The sequence below is a fragment of the Scyliorhinus canicula genome, chromosome 31, assembly GCF_902713615.1.
Source record: "Scyliorhinus canicula chromosome 31, sScyCan1.1, whole genome shotgun sequence".
Lineage (NCBI taxonomy): Eukaryota > Metazoa > Chordata > Chondrichthyes > Carcharhiniformes > Scyliorhinidae > Scyliorhinus > Scyliorhinus canicula.
The window spans coordinates 11,707,702-11,725,506 of NC_052176.1; the positions used below are offsets into that span (position 1 = coordinate 11,707,702).

General features: G+C 54.9%; 2 protein-coding genes and 1 long non-coding RNA gene across 4 annotated transcripts in view; 1 reads left to right on the forward strand and 2 right to left on the reverse strand.

Moving 5' to 3' along the window:
• Positions 1-17,805, forward strand: part of LOC119958896 (late histone H2B.L4-like) — a 135,610-nt gene that overhangs the window by 53,651 nt on the left and 64,154 nt on the right. The window lies entirely within an intron of this gene.
• On the reverse strand, positions 12,956-14,184 carry LOC119958925. Its single transcript, XR_005459087.1, has 2 exons — positions 13,759-14,184; positions 12,956-13,324 (listed from the first exon to the last, which is right to left on the reverse strand). It is a non-coding gene; the product is annotated as an uncharacterized LOC119958925 (long non-coding RNA).
• Positions 16,500-17,600, reverse strand: LOC119958871 (histone H1-like). Its single transcript, XM_038787386.1, has one exon. The coding sequence runs from the start codon at positions 17,554-17,556 to the stop codon at positions 16,852-16,854; it is 705 nt and encodes a 234-aa protein (XP_038643314.1). The 5' UTR covers positions 17,557-17,600; the 3' UTR covers positions 16,500-16,851.

The following is a 17,805-nucleotide window of genomic DNA, read 5'->3' on the forward strand; positions in this document are numbered from 1 at the left end:
GTGCTGGGTGCCCCCTGGACAAAGGGAAACCCCGGAGTGCATGGGCACGTCCACCAGGTAAGTATGGTTAATCCCACAGGAGCAGGGGTACAATAATCCCCACCAGGATAGTCACCCGGAATGTCAGGGACATAACGGCCCAGTGAAAAGATCCAGAGTCTTCATCCACCGAAGAAGCATGAGGGCCGACATAGTTATCCTCCAAGACAGACACCCGAGAGACCAGCACAGGCAGCAGGTAAGGAAGGGCTGGGTGGGACAGACTTACCGTCCCTGCTATGGGATGAGTGCCAGGGGTAGTGATTCTGTTAAAGAACAGGACGATGTTTAAGGCGACAAAGACGGTAATGGAACCAAGGGGATGGTCCGTCATGGCTGGATGGCGCAGCGGTAGTAATGTCAATGTGTACGCTCCCAACTGGGACAACGCAAAATGGATTAAAAAGACCATGGTGGGAATACCCTACATAGCGACGCACCGACTGATCATGGTGGGGGGGTGGGGGGACTTTTACTCTGTGCAGGACCCAAGGACAGAGAGGTCAAACCCCAGAATGGGGAACATCTTGGAAGATGGAAAAGGAACCCGGTCGCTTCATGGGGCAGATGGGGACAGTGGACCCATGGAGGATCACCCGCCCAGGGCAGAAGGAGTTCTCCTTCTTCTCCCCAGTCCACTAATATACTCGAGGATTGACTTCTTTGTGGTCGAAAAATGGGTGCTCCCAGGGCTGGTCAAGGCGGAGTATTCCACAATTGGAATCTCCGACCACGTTCCACATTATATGGACATGAGGTTAGAGACAGGCAGCACCCAACGCCCCACATGGAGGTTGGACACTGCCCTACAAGGACTTCAGCGAGAGGGTATCGCAGGCCATAGCGGAGTAGACGACAAACAAGATGGTGGAGGTTTCATCCTCCACGTTCTGGGAGGCGCTAAAGGCCGTGATTAGAGGGGAAATTGGGCAGAATGGTGCCACAGTGGGTTAGCACTGCAGCCTCACTTACGCCGAGGTCCCAGTGAACCAACTCCGCCAGGCATGGGGAACCCTACACAAACACGGGGACAAAGCGCGCAAATTAGGGACAACAGAGGCACATTAGAAACAGACCCAAACAAGGTTAACAGGACCTTCGAAGACTTTGACTGGGGACTGTACACCTCAGATCCCCCAACAGGGGGCTCGGCGATGAAACCGTTCCTTGATAGCCTAGACATGCCAGTCGTGGGGTAGGACAGTAAATGGGGCCTGGGAGCACCGCTAGAACTGGGAGAGGACATGGAGAGTATAAGCTCCATGCAGGCGGGGAAGGCAGCCGGACCAGACGGGTTCCTGGCGGACTTCTATAAAACATTTGCAACAGCACTGGCCCCACACCTGTGGGAGATATTCACAGACTCACTGGCAAGGGGCAGACTGCCACCTATGCCAGCACAAGCCTCAATCTCGCTAATAGCTAAGAAAGACCCGACTGAATACGATTCATACAGACCCATCTCACTACTGAACGAAGATACAAACAATATTGGCCAAGATCCTGGCCAAAAGACGAGAAGACTGCTTACCAGAGGTGGTCGCAGAGGATCAAACGGGCTTTGTCAAAGGTAGACAGCTAACATTGAACATCAGGCGCCTGCTGAACGTGATCATGACCCCATCCAGGGACAGAGCACCTAAGATAATAGTTTCCCTGGACGCAGAAAAGGCCTTCAATAGAGTCGAGTGGAAGTTCCTTATAGAGGTGCAGGAGCGTTTCGGGTTTGGACCAGGGTTCACCTCCTGGGTGAAGCTCCTGTACAACACTCCCATGGCGAGCATATGGAGAAACAACACCAGCTCCCAGTACTTCCAGCTGCACAAGGGCACCAGGCCTGGATGCCCGCTGTCACTGCTGCTGTCACTCCAGCGATCGAACCATTACAGGTCGCACTCAAAACAGCAAAGAACTGGAGGGGGCTCCAAAGAGGAGGCTGAGAGTATGGAGTCTCGCTCTATGCAGGTGACCTGCTCCTCTGCATCTCGGACCCACAAAGCAGCATGGAAGGAATCATCGCCTCCTGAAAGAGATCGGTGCCGTCTCGGCCGACAAACTCAACATGAGCAAAAGTGAGATTTTCCCGGTGAACCGGCAAGGGGGAGGGGCAGCACTGGTGGGACTGGCGCTAAAACAAGCCCAACACAAATTCCACTACCTGGGGATCCTAATCGCTCATCACTGGGCGGGGATCCACAAATGGAACCTGACCAGTCTGGCAGAGGAAGTCAAAAAGGACCTGCAGAGATGGAACACATTCCCACTCTCCCTGGCAGGGGGAAGAGTATCGATGATCAAAATGAACGTACTGCCCAGATACCTCTTCCAATTTAGATCCATCCCAATCTATATCCCCAAGGCCTTTTTTTAACTCACTGGACAAGTTAAACATGGCGTTTGTATGTGGGGAAAGAATGCTAGAATCACAAAGAAGGTCGTAAAGTGCTAGCCCTCCCAAACCTTCAATTCTAACCCTGGGCAGCGATAGCGGAAAGAGAGATGGGATGGACAAAGGAGACAGAAGCTGAGTGGATGTGCGCAGAGGAGGCCCCCTCAAGGGGACCTCCCTCCGGGCCCTCGCCACGGCGGCTTTCCCATCCCCGCCCAAGAAACACTCCAGCAGCCCAATGGTGATAGCCACCCTCCAGACGTGGAACCAACTGCGGCAGCAATTCGGGCTGACCAAAATATCTGACAAAGCCCCATGTGCAATAACCGCAGGTTCACACCAGCACTCACCGACGCCACCTTCAAAAGGTGGAGACAGGATGGGGAGGACATTGACAGTCAGGGACCTATACACTGACGGTAGGTGGAGACAGGATGGGGAGGACACTGACAGTCAGGGACCTATACACTGACGGTAGGTGGAGACAGGATGGGGAGGACATTGACAGTCAGGGACCTATACACTGACGGTAGGTGGAGACAGGATGGGGAGGACACTGACAGTCAGGGACCTATACACTGACGGTAGGTGGAGACAGGATGGGGAGGACATTGACAGTCAGGGACCTATACACTGACGGTAGGTGGAGACAGGATGGGGAGGACACTGACAGTCAGGGACCTATACACTGACGGTAGGTGGAGACAGGATGGGGAGGACACTGACAGTCAGGGACCTATACACTGACGGTAGGTGGAGACAGGATGGGGAGGACACTGACAGTCAGGGACCTATACACTGACGGTAGGTGGAGACAGGATGGGGAGGACACTGACAGTCAGGGACCTATACACTGACGGTAGGTGGAGACAGGATGGGGAGGACATTGACAGTCAGGGACCTATACACTGACGGTAGGATCACATCACTGGAAGAACTGATGCAGAGATTCCAACTAGCTAAAGACAACAAACTCAGATACCTGCAGCTTAAAACCTTCCTCCGGAAGGAGACAAGGACATACCCGCGACCACCATGACAGACACTATTAGAAGAGCTACTGGACGCAGACATCCTAGGCAGAAGGAACTGTAGAGACATGTACGAACAACAGCTAGAGAGAACCGACACCGAACTGGACACGACAAGGAGGAAATGGGAGGCAGGCTTGGGTTCGAAATAGACTAGGGATTCTGGAGCGGAGCACTGCACAGGGTCAACTCTCCCTCCACATGCCTGAGGCTCAACCTGACGCAGCTAAAAGTGGTACATAGGGCCCAGTTGACCAGAACCCGAATGAGCAGATTCTTCCCAGAGGTGGAGGATAGATGTGAACGGTGCCAAGGAGGCCCAGCCAACCATGCCCACATGATCTAGTCTTGCTCCAGACTTGGTGGGTACTGAACAGCCTTCTTCGAGGCAATGTCCAAGCTGTTGGGGAAGAGGGTAGGGCCATGCCCGAAAGTGGCGGCCTTCGGGGTATCAGACCAGCCAGATCTCTTCATGGGCAGGAGGGCGGGTGCCCGTGCCTCCCTGATCGCCCGCCGTAGAATCCTGCTCGGCTGGCGATCAGCAGCACCACCTAAAGCTGCAGACTTGCTTTCGCAATTTCTCCCAATGGAGAAAATCTAATTCACCATCTGTGGGTCGGGAGAGAGCTTCCACAAAACATGGGAGCCATTCACCCGACTGTTCCGAGACCTGTTTGTGGCCAACACATGAATAAATAGCGAATAGCCAGGGAGAAATAGCCGGGACGAGACAGGCAGAGGAAAGCGAGGGAGGACCTGGGGGTTGGGGGGGAGCAAGGTGATGTCACAAAACCCAGCAAGAAAGAATGGGGGCAGCAGTGAAGAAGGGGGGGCAGCAAGGTGGAAGATGAAAAAAGGGGAGCCAGAAGGGGGAACAGATAAGGAAACAATAACGGGGGTGGGGGGGGAGGGGGTCAGGGAGAGGGGAGCTGGGCGGGGGTGCGGGTCAGGGAGAGGGGAGTTGGGTGGGGGGGATCAGGCAGAGGGGTGCTGAGCGGGGGGGGGGGGGGTGAGGGAGAGGGGAGCTGGGCGGTGGGGAGGGGGTCAGGGAGAGGGGAGTTGGGTGGGGGGGATCAGGCAGAGGGGTGCTGAGCGGGGGGGGGGGTGGGGGAGAGGGGAGCTGGGCGGTGGGGAAGGGGTCAGGGAGAGGGGAGTTGGGTGGGGGGGATCAGGCAGAGGGGTGCTGAGCGGGGGGGGGGGTGAGGGAGAGGGGAGCTGGGCGGGGGGGGATGAGGGAGAGGGGAGCTGGGCGGTGGGGAGGGGGTCAGGGAGAGGGGAGTTGGGTGGGGGGGATCAGGCAGAGGGGTGCTGAGCGGGGGGGGGTGAGGGAGAGGGGAGCTGGGCGGGGGGGGGTGAGGGAGAGGGGAGCTGGGCGGTGGGGAGGGGGTCAGGGAGAGGGGAGTTGGGTGGGGGGGATCAGGCAGAGGGGTGCTGAGCGGGGGGGGGTGAGGGAGAGGGGAGCTGGGCGGTGGGGAGGGGGTCAGGGAGAGGGGAGTTGGGTGGGGGGGGATCAGGCAGAGGGGTGCTGAGCGGGAGGGGGGGGTGAGGGAGAGGGGAGTTGGGTGGGGGGGGGGAATAGGGAGGATTGTTTGCTGAGCAGACAATGACAGACTGTTATTAGAGAAACCTGAGAAGAAGCCTTTGTGTTCTGTACAATAAATGAAAACAAACGGCAATGTATCTAATTTAAAAAATGCCGGAAAAAAGATTTTTTAGGAAGAAGTGTGTAAAAATAGAGGGGTGCGCACAACAAGAAAGTGTGTAAACTCCTCTGCCACCCTGCATATCCCTGATCCTGGTCACCCCGGCATCCACAGCCCCCCACTCCGCCAGCCACCGGAATGGATATTGGCGGAGATGCAGTTTGCTGAGCAGCGGCTCCCTTACGATAGCAACTGCTCCTGACGGGGGAGAGCTGCGGCACGTGGCGACCATGTTCCAGACTTTGAGACGGTCCTGGTACAAGACGGGCAGTGCCAACAAAGAATTCTGAAGACCTTGCTGGCCAACAAACAGTAGTTGCAGGTCGTAGTTCAGGCCGTGGAACTGGCGGAAGAAATACGTCCCCAGGGCACACCATCGTCGAGGAGGTTCAAAGTACAGATATCACTGCAGAGTCTGAAGGGGGAAAGTCGCAATGTGGATGCGAAGGCACACCAGCGCCTGACCGCCCTCCGCTATTGGGACACTCAAGACCTCTGCAGGGACCCAGTGCAATCCATTGTCCCAGGAGAACCGAATCAGAGTTCTCTGGATGCGTGTGACAAAGTCAGGGGGAGGGTTCAAAGTGACCAGCCGGTACCACAGCATGGAGGCTATCAGCTGGTTTATGATGAGAACTCGACCCCTGTAGGACAGCACTGTATACAGTCAAGTACCGAAACACATCTTCACCTACACACACCTCAATATTTATTACCTGAACACATACTTTTTTAAAAAAGGGGGGAGATATCATTAAATACAACCATGTATATGATGGAGTGCAGACAGGCAGTGATTGACACACAGGATGACCAGTAAGCACACAGAACAAAGCAGCCAATCACCAGACAGGACACAACCATTATAAAGCCAGAGGGCACCAGTTTTCCCGCTCTCTCGGGATCCAGTCTCTGAGACAGTCAGAGCTCGTGAGCAGCAGCCAGTGCAAACACCATGTGGTAGTCAGTTAGTCTGGTCAGGCTAGCCTCAGGTCTCCAGTCAAGTCAGCATAGTGTCAACCCACAGTTAAGCATGTAATATAGTTAGATGGTAAATAACATCGTGTTGCATCTCATCAAGTGTTGGAAGCCCGTCTCTCCCTACACTGCATCAAACACAGTCCACATAGACCCAGCTTACCCAACACATCAACCGGGGTCAGTGAACATGATCATCAGCGGAAGCCGAAAGGACCACCGCCAGGCTCGGCTCACGCAGAACCAGCCTCGGCAACCTCCTCCACAGGAGGCACAGGACCACCGCCAGGCTCGGCTCACGCAGAACCAGCCTCGGCAACCTCCTCCGCAGGAGGCACAGGAAAGGCTCCACGCAAAGAGAATAAAGTTGGCCGGACAAGGGGCAGCCCTGACGCACTCCTCTCCCAAAGTTAACGGGTGCCGTCAGGGACCCGTTAACATTAATCAGACACTCCGAGGCAGCGTACAGTAATCGGATCCGGGCGACCAAGTACTCGTGCCCCATCCTGTCGAACGCCTTCTCCTGGTCAAGAGGCAGGAAGGCGCTCAACATACCAGTCCTCTGGGGGCAGCATGGGGGGCAGGGGGGTAGCATGGGGCAGCAGGGTAGCATGGGGCAGCAGGGTAGCATGGTGGTTAGCATAAATGCTTCACAGCTCCCGGGTCCCAGGTTCGGTTCCCGGCTGGGTCACTGTCTGTGCGGAGTCTGCACGTCCTCCCCCTGTGTGCGTGGGTTTCCTCCGGGTGCTCCGGTTTCCTCCCACAGTCCAAAGATGTGCGGGTTAGGTGGATTGGCCATGCTAAATTGCCCGTAGTGTCCTAATAAAAGTAAGGTTAAGGGGGGGGGGGGTTGTTGGATTACGGGTATAGGGTGAATACGTGGGTTGAGTAGGGTGATCATGGCTCGGCACAACATTGAGGGCCGAAGGGCCTGTTCTGTGTTGTACTGTTCTATTTCCTGGACCACATGGATATTATCGTAAATGGTGCAGTTCAGGACGGTGTAGGACTGGTCAGGGTGGATCATGTGGTCCAGCATAGGGTAGAGGCGCAAAAATATGACCTTGGCAAATATTTAGTAGTCTGGGCTGAGGAGGGAGACCGGTCTCCAGTTTTTAAGTTGGCGGAGATCCCCCTTCTTGGGCGGCAGGGCAATAACGGCCCTGCGCCATGAAACGGGCATCTCCCCGGTAGCGATACATTCCCCCAGGACCCCAGCGTAGTCGCTCCCCAGGATGTCCCAGAACACCCTGAAGAACTCCACGGTCAGCCCGTCCAGCCCTGGGGTCTTGCCCCTTGACAAGCTGTCGAGGGCACGGGTCAGCTCTTGAAGATTGATGGTATGTTCGAGCCTCCAGACGCCGTCCGGGCCGACCTGAGGCAGGTCCTCCCACAGAACTCTGCAAACGTCCTCGCTGCACGGATCCGGAGTAAAGAGGTCAGAATAAAAGTCCCTGATTAGGGTCCTGACCCCCTCCGGATCCGAGACGAGGGACCGTCGTCGCCCAGCAGTGAAGGAATCTGCTGATGGGCCCCGCGTCCTCTTTCCAGCGAGTAGAAGAAGGGGGAGCCGCAGTCCATGTCTGCCAAGAGATGGATCCACGACCTCATGTACGCGCCATGGGACCCGACAAGTTCCAGGTTCCGCAGCGTGCCCCTCTACTCGCTGTACACCAGGCCCAGGGCCGGGTCCTCATCGGGATCAGCCAGACGTGATTCCAGGTGGAAGACTGCTTCAGCCAATTTGGCGATCGTGGATTTCCGCCACGCCGTTGACCCCTTCGTGTCCCTCTGACAGAAGGCGTGGACGTGAGTCTTGCCCACGTCCCACCACAGCCTCAAGGAGGGGAAGCCATCCCGCTTCTTTCTCCAGCCGGCCCAGAAACGGAGAAACGAGTCCAGGAACCGCTCGTTGTCCAGCAGCGTGTTGTTAAAGTGCAAGTACGCGGACCGTGCCTGAGCGCGGGATGGGCCGAGCCCCGCCCACACCAGGTGATGATCCGAGCACGGCACCAGCTCCAGAGATGCCGTCGGAACGCTGGGCGAGTACATCCTAGAAATGTAAAGACGATCGATTCTGGGCGCTCCGAACAGAGGGCCCACAAATGTGTACAATGCGATTCAGGACGGAGAGTTTGCCAGACGTCCACCAAGTCGAAGGACCTGACCAGGTCCCTTAACCTGACCACCGCCTACGTGCTGCGCTGGACTCTACCACAGTCCTTGTCCTGGAGGATGCAACTGGAATCCCCTCCAAGGACGATGCACTCGCCCACAGGGATGGTGCCAAGAAGAGTGGACCCTTTGTCAAAGAAAGCCGTCTGCTGCAGCCCGGCCAGGGGAGTGTATACATTCACAAAGTGAAGCACCACGTCCCTGTCGCGGATCGTTAAATGCAACAGACGGCCAGGCACTGGCTCCTTGATCCTCAAGGTCCCTGTCTGAAAATGTGGAGCCAACAGGATAGTCCACCCCGCCCGAACGTGGGGCCAAGTGACTCATGCAGTCTCCTTCTTGCCACTCCAGGGTCCACTTAGCTTCGTCCCCCGGAATGGCGAGGGTTTCTTGCAGGAAGCACACCCCGTACTTTCCGCCCTGGAGGACAGAGAAGCATTGGAAACGGTGATGCGTGTCCGTGCTGCCGTGGATGTTGAGGCTGGCTATGGTTACCTCCATGTCAGTTGTAGAGTGTGTCCTTCACCAATCAGCCATAACTCAGTGCTCAGAGGAAATAGAGGGTTGTTGCCCCCTCCACTCCCTCAGGAGCCCCGCGAGGAACAGAACAGCTTGGCGCTGCTCCCCTTGGTCTGGGTCAATCCAACCCCCAGGATCGGCCTCAGGCGGGTTCCTCACAGGCTCCCCACCTGGATTCAGAGTCAGTGGACGGTGGCGGCTCCGACCCGGCCTCCACTGTCGATGCCAGGCCCTCGGAGAGACCCGGGAACAGCTCCAGGATGGATCCTGGGCTCGTTGGCATCGTCTGCGTGGGCCTTGTGAGTGGGGAACCTTCCTCGCCGTCGCCCGCCCACAACCTGAAGATATCGGGGCTCTGGTGGCTGCTGCCAGCCCCCAGCGATGAAGAAAAGGAGGTGACCGGGGAGTAAAACTACACAGGGCGGAACGAGCACTCGGGGGTCAGGTCTCCGCCCGCCCCCCGGGCCTCCCTGGTTGGGGGACGATGGCAGCTCGGGTGCCTCAGCGGCCTTGGAGGCTGCCTTGGCCTTCTTTTTAATGGTGCTGGACGTCAGTATGATGGGAATAAACCCAGGAGATACCCGGCCCCGCTCGCCTGGGGAGGGGGTAGCGAGATCCACCACCTCCTCCAGCCCGGGCCGGCGGTGCTTGTGGGGGGGCAGGCTGATCTTACTGTGGGGCCTCCCCTCTCCCCCCCTCCCCCAGCCCCCCTCCCCCCCCCCCCCCCAATCGCCCAGCCCCTGGGACTGTGGTGAGGCTGGAACAGCCTCCAGCTCGGGGCCGTACCCAGGGTCCCCACCGCCCTCCGGACCCCGTGTGTTGGTCTCTCCGGGCCCCTCATGTTGTTGTGAGGCGGTGGCGGTATCCCGAGGTGAGGCTGCAGCCTCTGAGTTGGTTGGGACGGGCACGGGGTCAGTACTCGTGATGGGGCCAAGGTGTGGATGGGCCCGGTCCGACCGTCACACCGTCTTCCCTTTGGCCTTTTTATGCTGCCTCTTGGCTAGCGGAGGCTCCCCCACCCCCTGCCAGCAGCTACGGTGTTGTTAGGGGCCGGCTGCTGGGCAGACAAAGAGGTGGTAGAGTAGAGGGGGGCAGTGCCAGCCACGGCCGTCCTGGAGATGGTGTTGGCAGCAGCCGTCAGGGTGGGGCAGTTCCGGCCCAGCCCTCTGTAAGCATGGCACCGCATGCCATCCACAGACCAGATCTCTTAATGGTCCTTCCCTTGGTGGGGAACCACAAACCCTCCCTCTGTGACCTTCTCCCGGGTAAGGCGGGTAAAAGCCTGATGCCGGAAGGAGTATACTTGACGGAGGGAAGGGTCCCGGCAGGCCGAGTGTCAGAGGTGCCACCCCGGACCTGACCTCCCCCAGGAAGTTGAGATAGAGGAGGAGGAGCTCAGTGGGGAGGTAGGATGGGACATTGACACGTTCAGCGGTGGCTTCCAGCGGGTCCACCGCCATGTGTCCCACCCACTGTGAACCCCCTTCCAGGACACGGTGGGCCGCCTGCTCGGCACGCAGGAAAAACACGGCCTTGCCATACATCGTAGAAGCGGCTACGATGGCCAAGGGGCCGACGACCCCGGCCATCACACGAGTGCACGCCTCGATGGTCATGGTGGGATGGGCATAACATTTGACCCCAAGTTGCCGCGTTAGTAGGCGGAATGGTGAGGGGGCCGCGGAGGGTCGAGAGGCTGTTGCCCCCACACAGGTTCTTGGCCGCCCTGCCCCCGGCAGAGTGGAGGATGCCCCTGAGGTACTGGCTATGCCCACCCTTGGTATGGCACAACCATGTAACTGAAATCAGGGTACTAGGGGAAGGCACCACAACAGCAGGTGTCACAGGGCAGCAGCAGATAGTCACTGTAAGCCGGGCAGCGTTCTTCAGCCCCGGAGTGGCCTAAAGCAAAGTGGCAGCTGCCACACACCCACCACAGGGGGTGAAAAAGGGGGGGGCGGACTGCGCTCTTCAGCCCTGTGAGGGCCCAAGGCAAAGTCCTTTGTCTTCACAGCAGCTCCAGGCGGACCCACTCCCACCTCACTCAGAGGGGCGGGAGGGCAGGGTCTTCACCCCGGGATGGGGAACTGCACCAGGCCCCAGGCGGTCCCGGTCCCACCTCACTCAGAGGGGCGGGAGGGCAGAGAGCAGGGTCTTCACCCCGGGATGGGGAACAGCACCAGGCCCCAGGCGGTCCCGGTCCCACCTCGGGCACCAGGATGGGAGAACAGAGGGCAGGGTCTTCACCCCGGGAGGGGGGCAGAACCAGGCCCCAGGCGGTCCCGGTCCCACCTCACTCAGAGGGGCAGGAGGGCAGAGGGCAGGGCCTTCACCCCGGGAGGGGGAACAGCACCAGGCCCCAGGCGGTCCCGGTCCCACCTCACTCAGAGGGGCGGGAGGACAGAGGGCAGGGTCTTCACCCCGGGAGGGGGGCAGCACCAGGCCCCAGGCGGTCCCGGTCCCACCTCGGGCACCGGGATGGGAGGGCAGAGGGCAGGGTCTTCACCCTGGGAGGGGGGCAGCACCAGGCCCCAGGTGGTCCCACTCTCACCTTCAGCAGCAAAGCAGCAGCTCCACTCCCGCAACTCTGAGACACTGTGTGAGTGTGTGTGTGGGTGCAAGTGACCCTGCTCCCCAGGGCTCAACTAATCACCTTTGTAGCTGTGTGTTTGTCCCAATGAGATATTCAATTTGCAGCCATTGCCTGCAGCTTGTTTGTTATTACACTGCCATTCAGCCCCTCAAACTCACACTTTCTGCAAACTACCATTTCACTGACTCACTTCAATTTCACCCCTTTAATATTTGAAATTGAATTTGGTTTGTACACGATTCTGGTTCACACAGTCCGCTGGTTGATACATTTCAGTGGCTTTAGAGAATTGTCTTGTCTTGGACAGTCCCCTGGTTTGAAGCACTCCCCTGATTTCCACACTCCCTGTTTTACCCACACCACTGATTTACTCACTCCCCTGGTTTCCAATTTGTAATTGAATATGATTTGAACACTCCGCTGGTTTACACAGTTAGCTGAGTCTACACGTTCTCCCTATGTTTCCTCCGGGTGCTCCGGATTCCTCCCACAGTCCAAAGATCTGCAGGTTATGTGGAATGGCAATGTTAAATTTTCCTTAGTGTCCAAAAAAGGTGAGGGAAGGTTTCCGGGGAGAGGGTGGTGTGGGGATAGGGTTGAGGTGTGGGCTTCGGCAGTTGGGGGGGCTGGTTTAGCACAGTGGGCTACGCAGCTGGCTTGTAATGCAGAACAAGGCCAGCAGCGCGGGTTCAATTCCTGTACCGGCCTCCCCGAACAGGCGCCGGAATCTAGCGACTGGGGCTTTTCACAGTAACTTCACAGAAGCCTACTTGTGACAATAAGCTATTATTATTAGTATGCTCTTTCCAAGGGCCATTGCAGACTCGATGGGCTGAATGGCCGCCTTCTGCACTGCAGATTCTATGAAATCTATGAACTCAGCTCCAGTTGAAAGTTTCTCCAGTCTCCACTTGAATAGTTAACATCCAGTTCTGAGCAGCTTGCAGCACTTTCTCTGTAACGCGCACCATGACATACTGCCAAACCTGGATTTTAAAATATTTCTTCAGTAACTGCATGTTTACCAATAATAATTCTTATAATATGTGTCATTGCTTAGTATCATGAGACCTGGTCTCGTCCTGACGTCTGAAACTGCCTTTACCATTCTGCTTAAGTTATAAATGTTCTTATCTGTAACATATGTACTACATCAATGACATTAGATCAGTTAGTCCTGGTAAATGAAGGAAAAGTGGATGAACTACCTTTGGGACCCACTCCAGCTGACCTCCACGACCCACTATGTTCTCTTACCTTTAATGCAGCAGGTGAGCTTGCTTGGTCCTTATGATCTCACTTCAATCAGGTTCAGATGTGGAGAGGGCAGCGTGTGTATCAGGTGCAGAGTTCAGCTGGTTCCTTTGTGCTGTCTTCATCCTTTTGAGGATGAAAATCCAAACCTTTAACATGTAGATCCTTGTGATGTGTAATAGCAACAGAATGCTCGTTTTACTCAGCACTGGATTCTCCTCCTAGACGCGACGCAAGAATTCTGAAAACCTCATGGGGTTGTGGCGTATTTTTTATGTGCTGTCACAGGTGAGGTGCAGAAGCTCAGTTTGTACATTTGGTGTCAGCTATCAGTTTGTAATTGAGTCCGGGGTCAAAGGGAGTTTTCACCAACCAATTCTCTCTCAAAATCTGAAACTTCTCTTCTGGAAAAAAGCGATAAAAACTTGATCAGCGCAGCCAGTCTATCGACAGTTCCCTTACTAATCGTTTTCTTCCATATGTCATTGCAGCGTGGGGAACGTGTAGTAGGTTTGGCTTTCTACTCGCAGTTGCCTAACATTCAATTACTTTTGGAAAGCATCAATTTCTTCACAGCGCCAAAAGCAATCCTCCTCCTTTCCTTGCAATTTGAGGTTCAGTGCGTTTAGAATTGAAAAGATGTCTGCAAGGTAAGACATAGAACATAGAACAGTACAGCACAGAACAGGCGCTTCGTCCCTCGATGTAGTGCCGAGCAATGATCACCCTACTCAAACACACGTATCCACCCTATACACGTAACCCAACAATCCCCCCATTAACCTTACACTACGGGCAATTTAGCATGGCCAATCCACCTAACCCGCACATCTTTGGACTGTGGGAGGAAACCGGAGCACCCGGAGGAAACCCACGCACACACGGGGAGGACGTGCAAACTCCACACAGACAGTGACCCAGCCGGGAATCGAACCTGGGATCCTGGAGCTGTGAAGCATTTATGCTAACCAGCATGCTACCGTGCTGCCCACCACATAGAGAGCATCCACGTCTCATCTCCAAATAAATCAGCCGGAGGGATCCTGATTTGCATTGGCACAATTTATAAAGACATACCTTCAAATATCCCCTTTATTCTGCTGTGTTCCTGATTTCAGCTCCTTCTGAATGGGTTGTTGAGCAGAGGCCGTGGAGCTGACACCAGCTCTGCTTTGTGTTGCTGTCACTCCCCTGGGCGACTCTCCCACAGATTTAGTTGTGAGATCCGGGCCTGTTTGTGTCTCTGACCCTCTCTTCTTTATTACAAAACCATCCATTTCCAATTCTTCCCAGCTGCCAGCTACAAAATGGAGGATCTGCTCTCCAGCGCCGCTTCAACCTGGTGTTGCTTCAAAGAAGCTGCCCCTGGACAGCCCGGTGACGTCAGGAAGAGGCGGTCCGGACGCTGTGTGCCGCGCCTGCGCACTGCCTGATCGGGCTGAGTGGGCACGCATGCGCGGGACAGCCCCCGGAGAGTGACATTCTGTCTCCGGCTGATAGCGTTTTAAACAGCAGCCAGATTAAACTCGATTCCAATCCAAATTGTAAGAATCCGTGGGAACAGTTTCGGATCTAAATCCGAAACATTTCCACGGGTACTCACAGACATGCTGATTTTCTGCAGCATTTTCTCTTTAATTCACTTTTGCAGCATCCGCATTATTTGCTTTAATTTGTTTTGGGTTCGTCAGTTGCAAAGAAATCCCCAAATCCGAAACTGACAAATAAAGGGAAACTGTAGACTCGTCAAAGAGAGAGAAGCCAACAATCCTATACTCAAAACTAAATGATTTAGTCACATTTTTTTCGGTCCTTGTTCAATTTTATCTGTTATATCTTTTTGCGCTTTTTTAAGCTTTGAAATAAATATTCGGTTGGAATCTGAACACTTGGCGCCCAAACTTTCCGCCCTCAGCACCGTGGGTTCTCCTGATTGGTGCTTCAAACAGATATCTGATTGGTCACTTTCAGAGCCACTCACTTTATCTGAAAAAGGGTGAAGTGTTCTCAATCCTTTTAGTGCCGTGTTTGTGAGAATTTCCCTGAGGCTTCAGGCTGGAATGAGCTTCCCGTGTTGTTGGTATTTAACGGAGGGCGGCTGTTATTAGCGTGCAGGCTTTCTGAAACTGACCCGTTTATGTGCAATGGGTCTGCGGGGTTTCAGAATTCATTCTGTTACTATTGGAGACTCTTTTCTTACTCGGAGCCTCATGTTAAAATCAATTCTGCTTCAGAGATAAGGAGACCAGAAACTCCTGCAATTAAGAGTAAATTGAAACTTTGAGAGACTAACGGGATCGCAGCTTTTATTTGTCAATTTAGCGACCCTTATCCAGCACTGGGACGGGAAGAATCTACTAATCGAAAGCCTCTTTCAGAGTCACCCACTCCCTCCGTAAAAGGGTGACCGGTTGTCCATTCACTTACTTCTGGTACGTGAGAATGTCACTAAAGCTTCCGAATGCAATGAGACACTGCCAATGTTTATATTCGAAATGATCGCAACTGAGGGGTTGGGTGTTGTAGCTCTTTTCCTGACAGACGTGGTGGCTCTTAAAAGAGCCTTTGTTGTTATTATTGGTGAGGCCGGGTTTTAGGCGCGTTCCCCGCGGATGCGGCGGGCCAGCTGGATGTCTTTGGGCATGATGGTGACTCGCTTGGCGTGGATGGCGCACAGGTTGGTGTCCTCAAAGAGCCCCACCAGGTAAGCCTCGCTGGCCTCCTGCAGGGCCATGACGGCGGAGCTCTGGAAGCGCAGGTCTGTCTTGAAGTCCTGAGCGATCTCTCGCACCAGGCGCTGGAAGGGCAGTTTGCGGATCAGCAGCTCGGTGGATTTCTGGTAGCGGCGGATCTCCCTCAGAGCCACAGTGCCGGGTCTGTAGCGATGAGGCTTCTTCACTCCGCCCGTGGCTGGAGCGCTCTTGCGGGCCGCTTTGGTAGCCAGCTGTTTGCGAGGAGCTTTGCCTCCAGTCGATTTGCGCGCTGTCTGCTTGGTCCTGGCCATGATGTGAAACTGGGTGAAAGGCAGAGGCTGAGAATGCTGGCGCCGCTCTCTCACTGCCTATTTAAGGCATTATAGTGACCGCCCTCTTCTCCTCATTGGATGCAGCCCGATCCCGTGGACAAGTTTGAAAAGAGCGATGGGCGGCAAGGATATCAGGGCCCTGATTGGTGGACCTGTAACTGACACAACATCAATTTCAAAAAGCCCGCCAATTTCACAGGGACAGGGAACGGATATTTGAGAAAACTAAAAAAAAATCAATCTCGAGTTGTGAATATCAAAAACATCTCAATGATTCCTGTTCCCATTTTTGTCTCAGATTCGACTCAATGCCTGAGCACCCGGATTAAATTCACCTTCACTCCCTGATTTTTCTACAACAGACTGGGATAAAACTCCCATTGAGGGGTGGAATTCTGTCTCATTTTATTCTGATCAGCGATATCAGTTCTTTCATTGCAAAAAGCGATAGATATTAAAGGTAAAATTGACTGATTGTTCGGGGGGAGATGGACGGAGGATGCGGTGATTACAGATCAGTTATGTAAACCGCGTTTCTGATCAAATTCTGACGTTGAACATTCATGTCCGAAAGTAGATTAATAAAATCCGGCAGGTGCAATTTCACTGGGACAAGTAACGGATATCTGAGAAAAACAATCCCAAATTGGAGACATCTAAAACTTCTCAATGATTCCTGGTCCCTTTTGCCCAGTCCTTTGCCTCCTTTCCCTCTGCCAGACATGATGCTTCTTCAGTCAAATCGCTGCTGAATGAGAGACGAGCTGCTGCACTTTCCTTTATTATACCCGCCTCAGTCAACTCCTTACTAGAACGAGCCCAACTATCTGCTCTCATTCCAACCCCAGCTCCGATTCCATCCCCACACAACTCCTCTCCCAGACTGGTTGGGAATTCCACTAACATCCCTTCCCGGTTAGGAAGAGGCAGCAACTTCCCTGTGTTTTAGTGCAGAGTGGGGGGAGAAGCCCGGTGCAGAGCATGTCAGCGAGTGAGCGGCAATACTGGATTGACATTTCTATCTGAAATCTGCTCCCAGCACCGGGACAGGGATTCATTGGTCGGGGGATCAGCTCTTTCCGGAGAGATGTGGGTGGCTGAGAAGAGCCTTTGGGTTCAGAGGTTTACAATTTGCTCGCGTTCTTTCACTTCTTTGCTGGTTTCTTAGCCTTTGCTGATTTCGCTTTGGGATTGGCCCTCGATTTGGTCTGCTTTATTCCGCCCTTGATCTTTTCCACAGAACTTTTCTTCGGGGCTGCTTTCTTCGCGCTCTTTTTGGGAGCTGCCGCCTTCTTGGCTGCTGCTTTCCTGGGAGATTTCTTGGCTGCAGGTTTCTTGGCTGCGGGTTTCTTGGGTGCTGCTTTCTTGGGAGATTTCTTGGCTGCGGGTTTCTTGGGAGATTTCTTGGCTGCTGCTTTCTTGGCTGCGGGTTTCTTGGGTGCTGCTTTCTTGGGAGATTTCTTGGCTGCTGCTTTCTTCACTAAAGGTTTCTTGCCTGCTCCGGTCTTTATCACTTTCCCCCCGGCTGTCTTCTTAACGATCTTGAAGGAGCCGGAGGCGCCCGTGCCCTTGACCTGAGCCAAGCTGCCGTTGTCCACACTCCTCTTGACACTTTGCTTGATCTGGGACCCCCTTTTATCCACATCGACCCCTTTGCACCGCAGCTGCTTCTTTATGGCCTGTAAGGAAACCCCCTTGCGATCGCCGCTATCCGCCACAATCCTGCAAATCAGCTCGCCCAGCCCGGGACCTTCTGGTTTCTTCCGCAGAACGGCCTTCTTCTGCTTCTTGACAGCCTTGACTGGGGCGGCGGCTGGAGGAGCCGTTTCGGTGGCTGCACTATCGCTCATGTCCGGGACTCGGCACAAATTCTCTCCGTCAATGTGAAGTGGGTGAGAAATGAAGCCTCTGGTGGCGGCACTGAGCAACTTAAAGGCAGCGAGCGGACGGGGCGGAGACAACCTGCTCTCAGCTCCAGGCTGCTGCTGCTGCCTCTGTGTTTTTCTCTGGTCCCAAACTCTCCAATTCCACTCAAATTCCAGCTCCACAGTGTCCCAGGATAAATCCTTCCTGTCTCTCACACTCTAATGTTTGCTGCA

What these genes read in the sequence shown, in the direction of transcription:
- LOC119958871 (XM_038787386.1), bottom strand. Translation starts at nt 17,556, where the DNA reads ATGAGCGATAGTGCAGCCACCGAAACGGCTCCTCCAGCCGCCGCCCCA.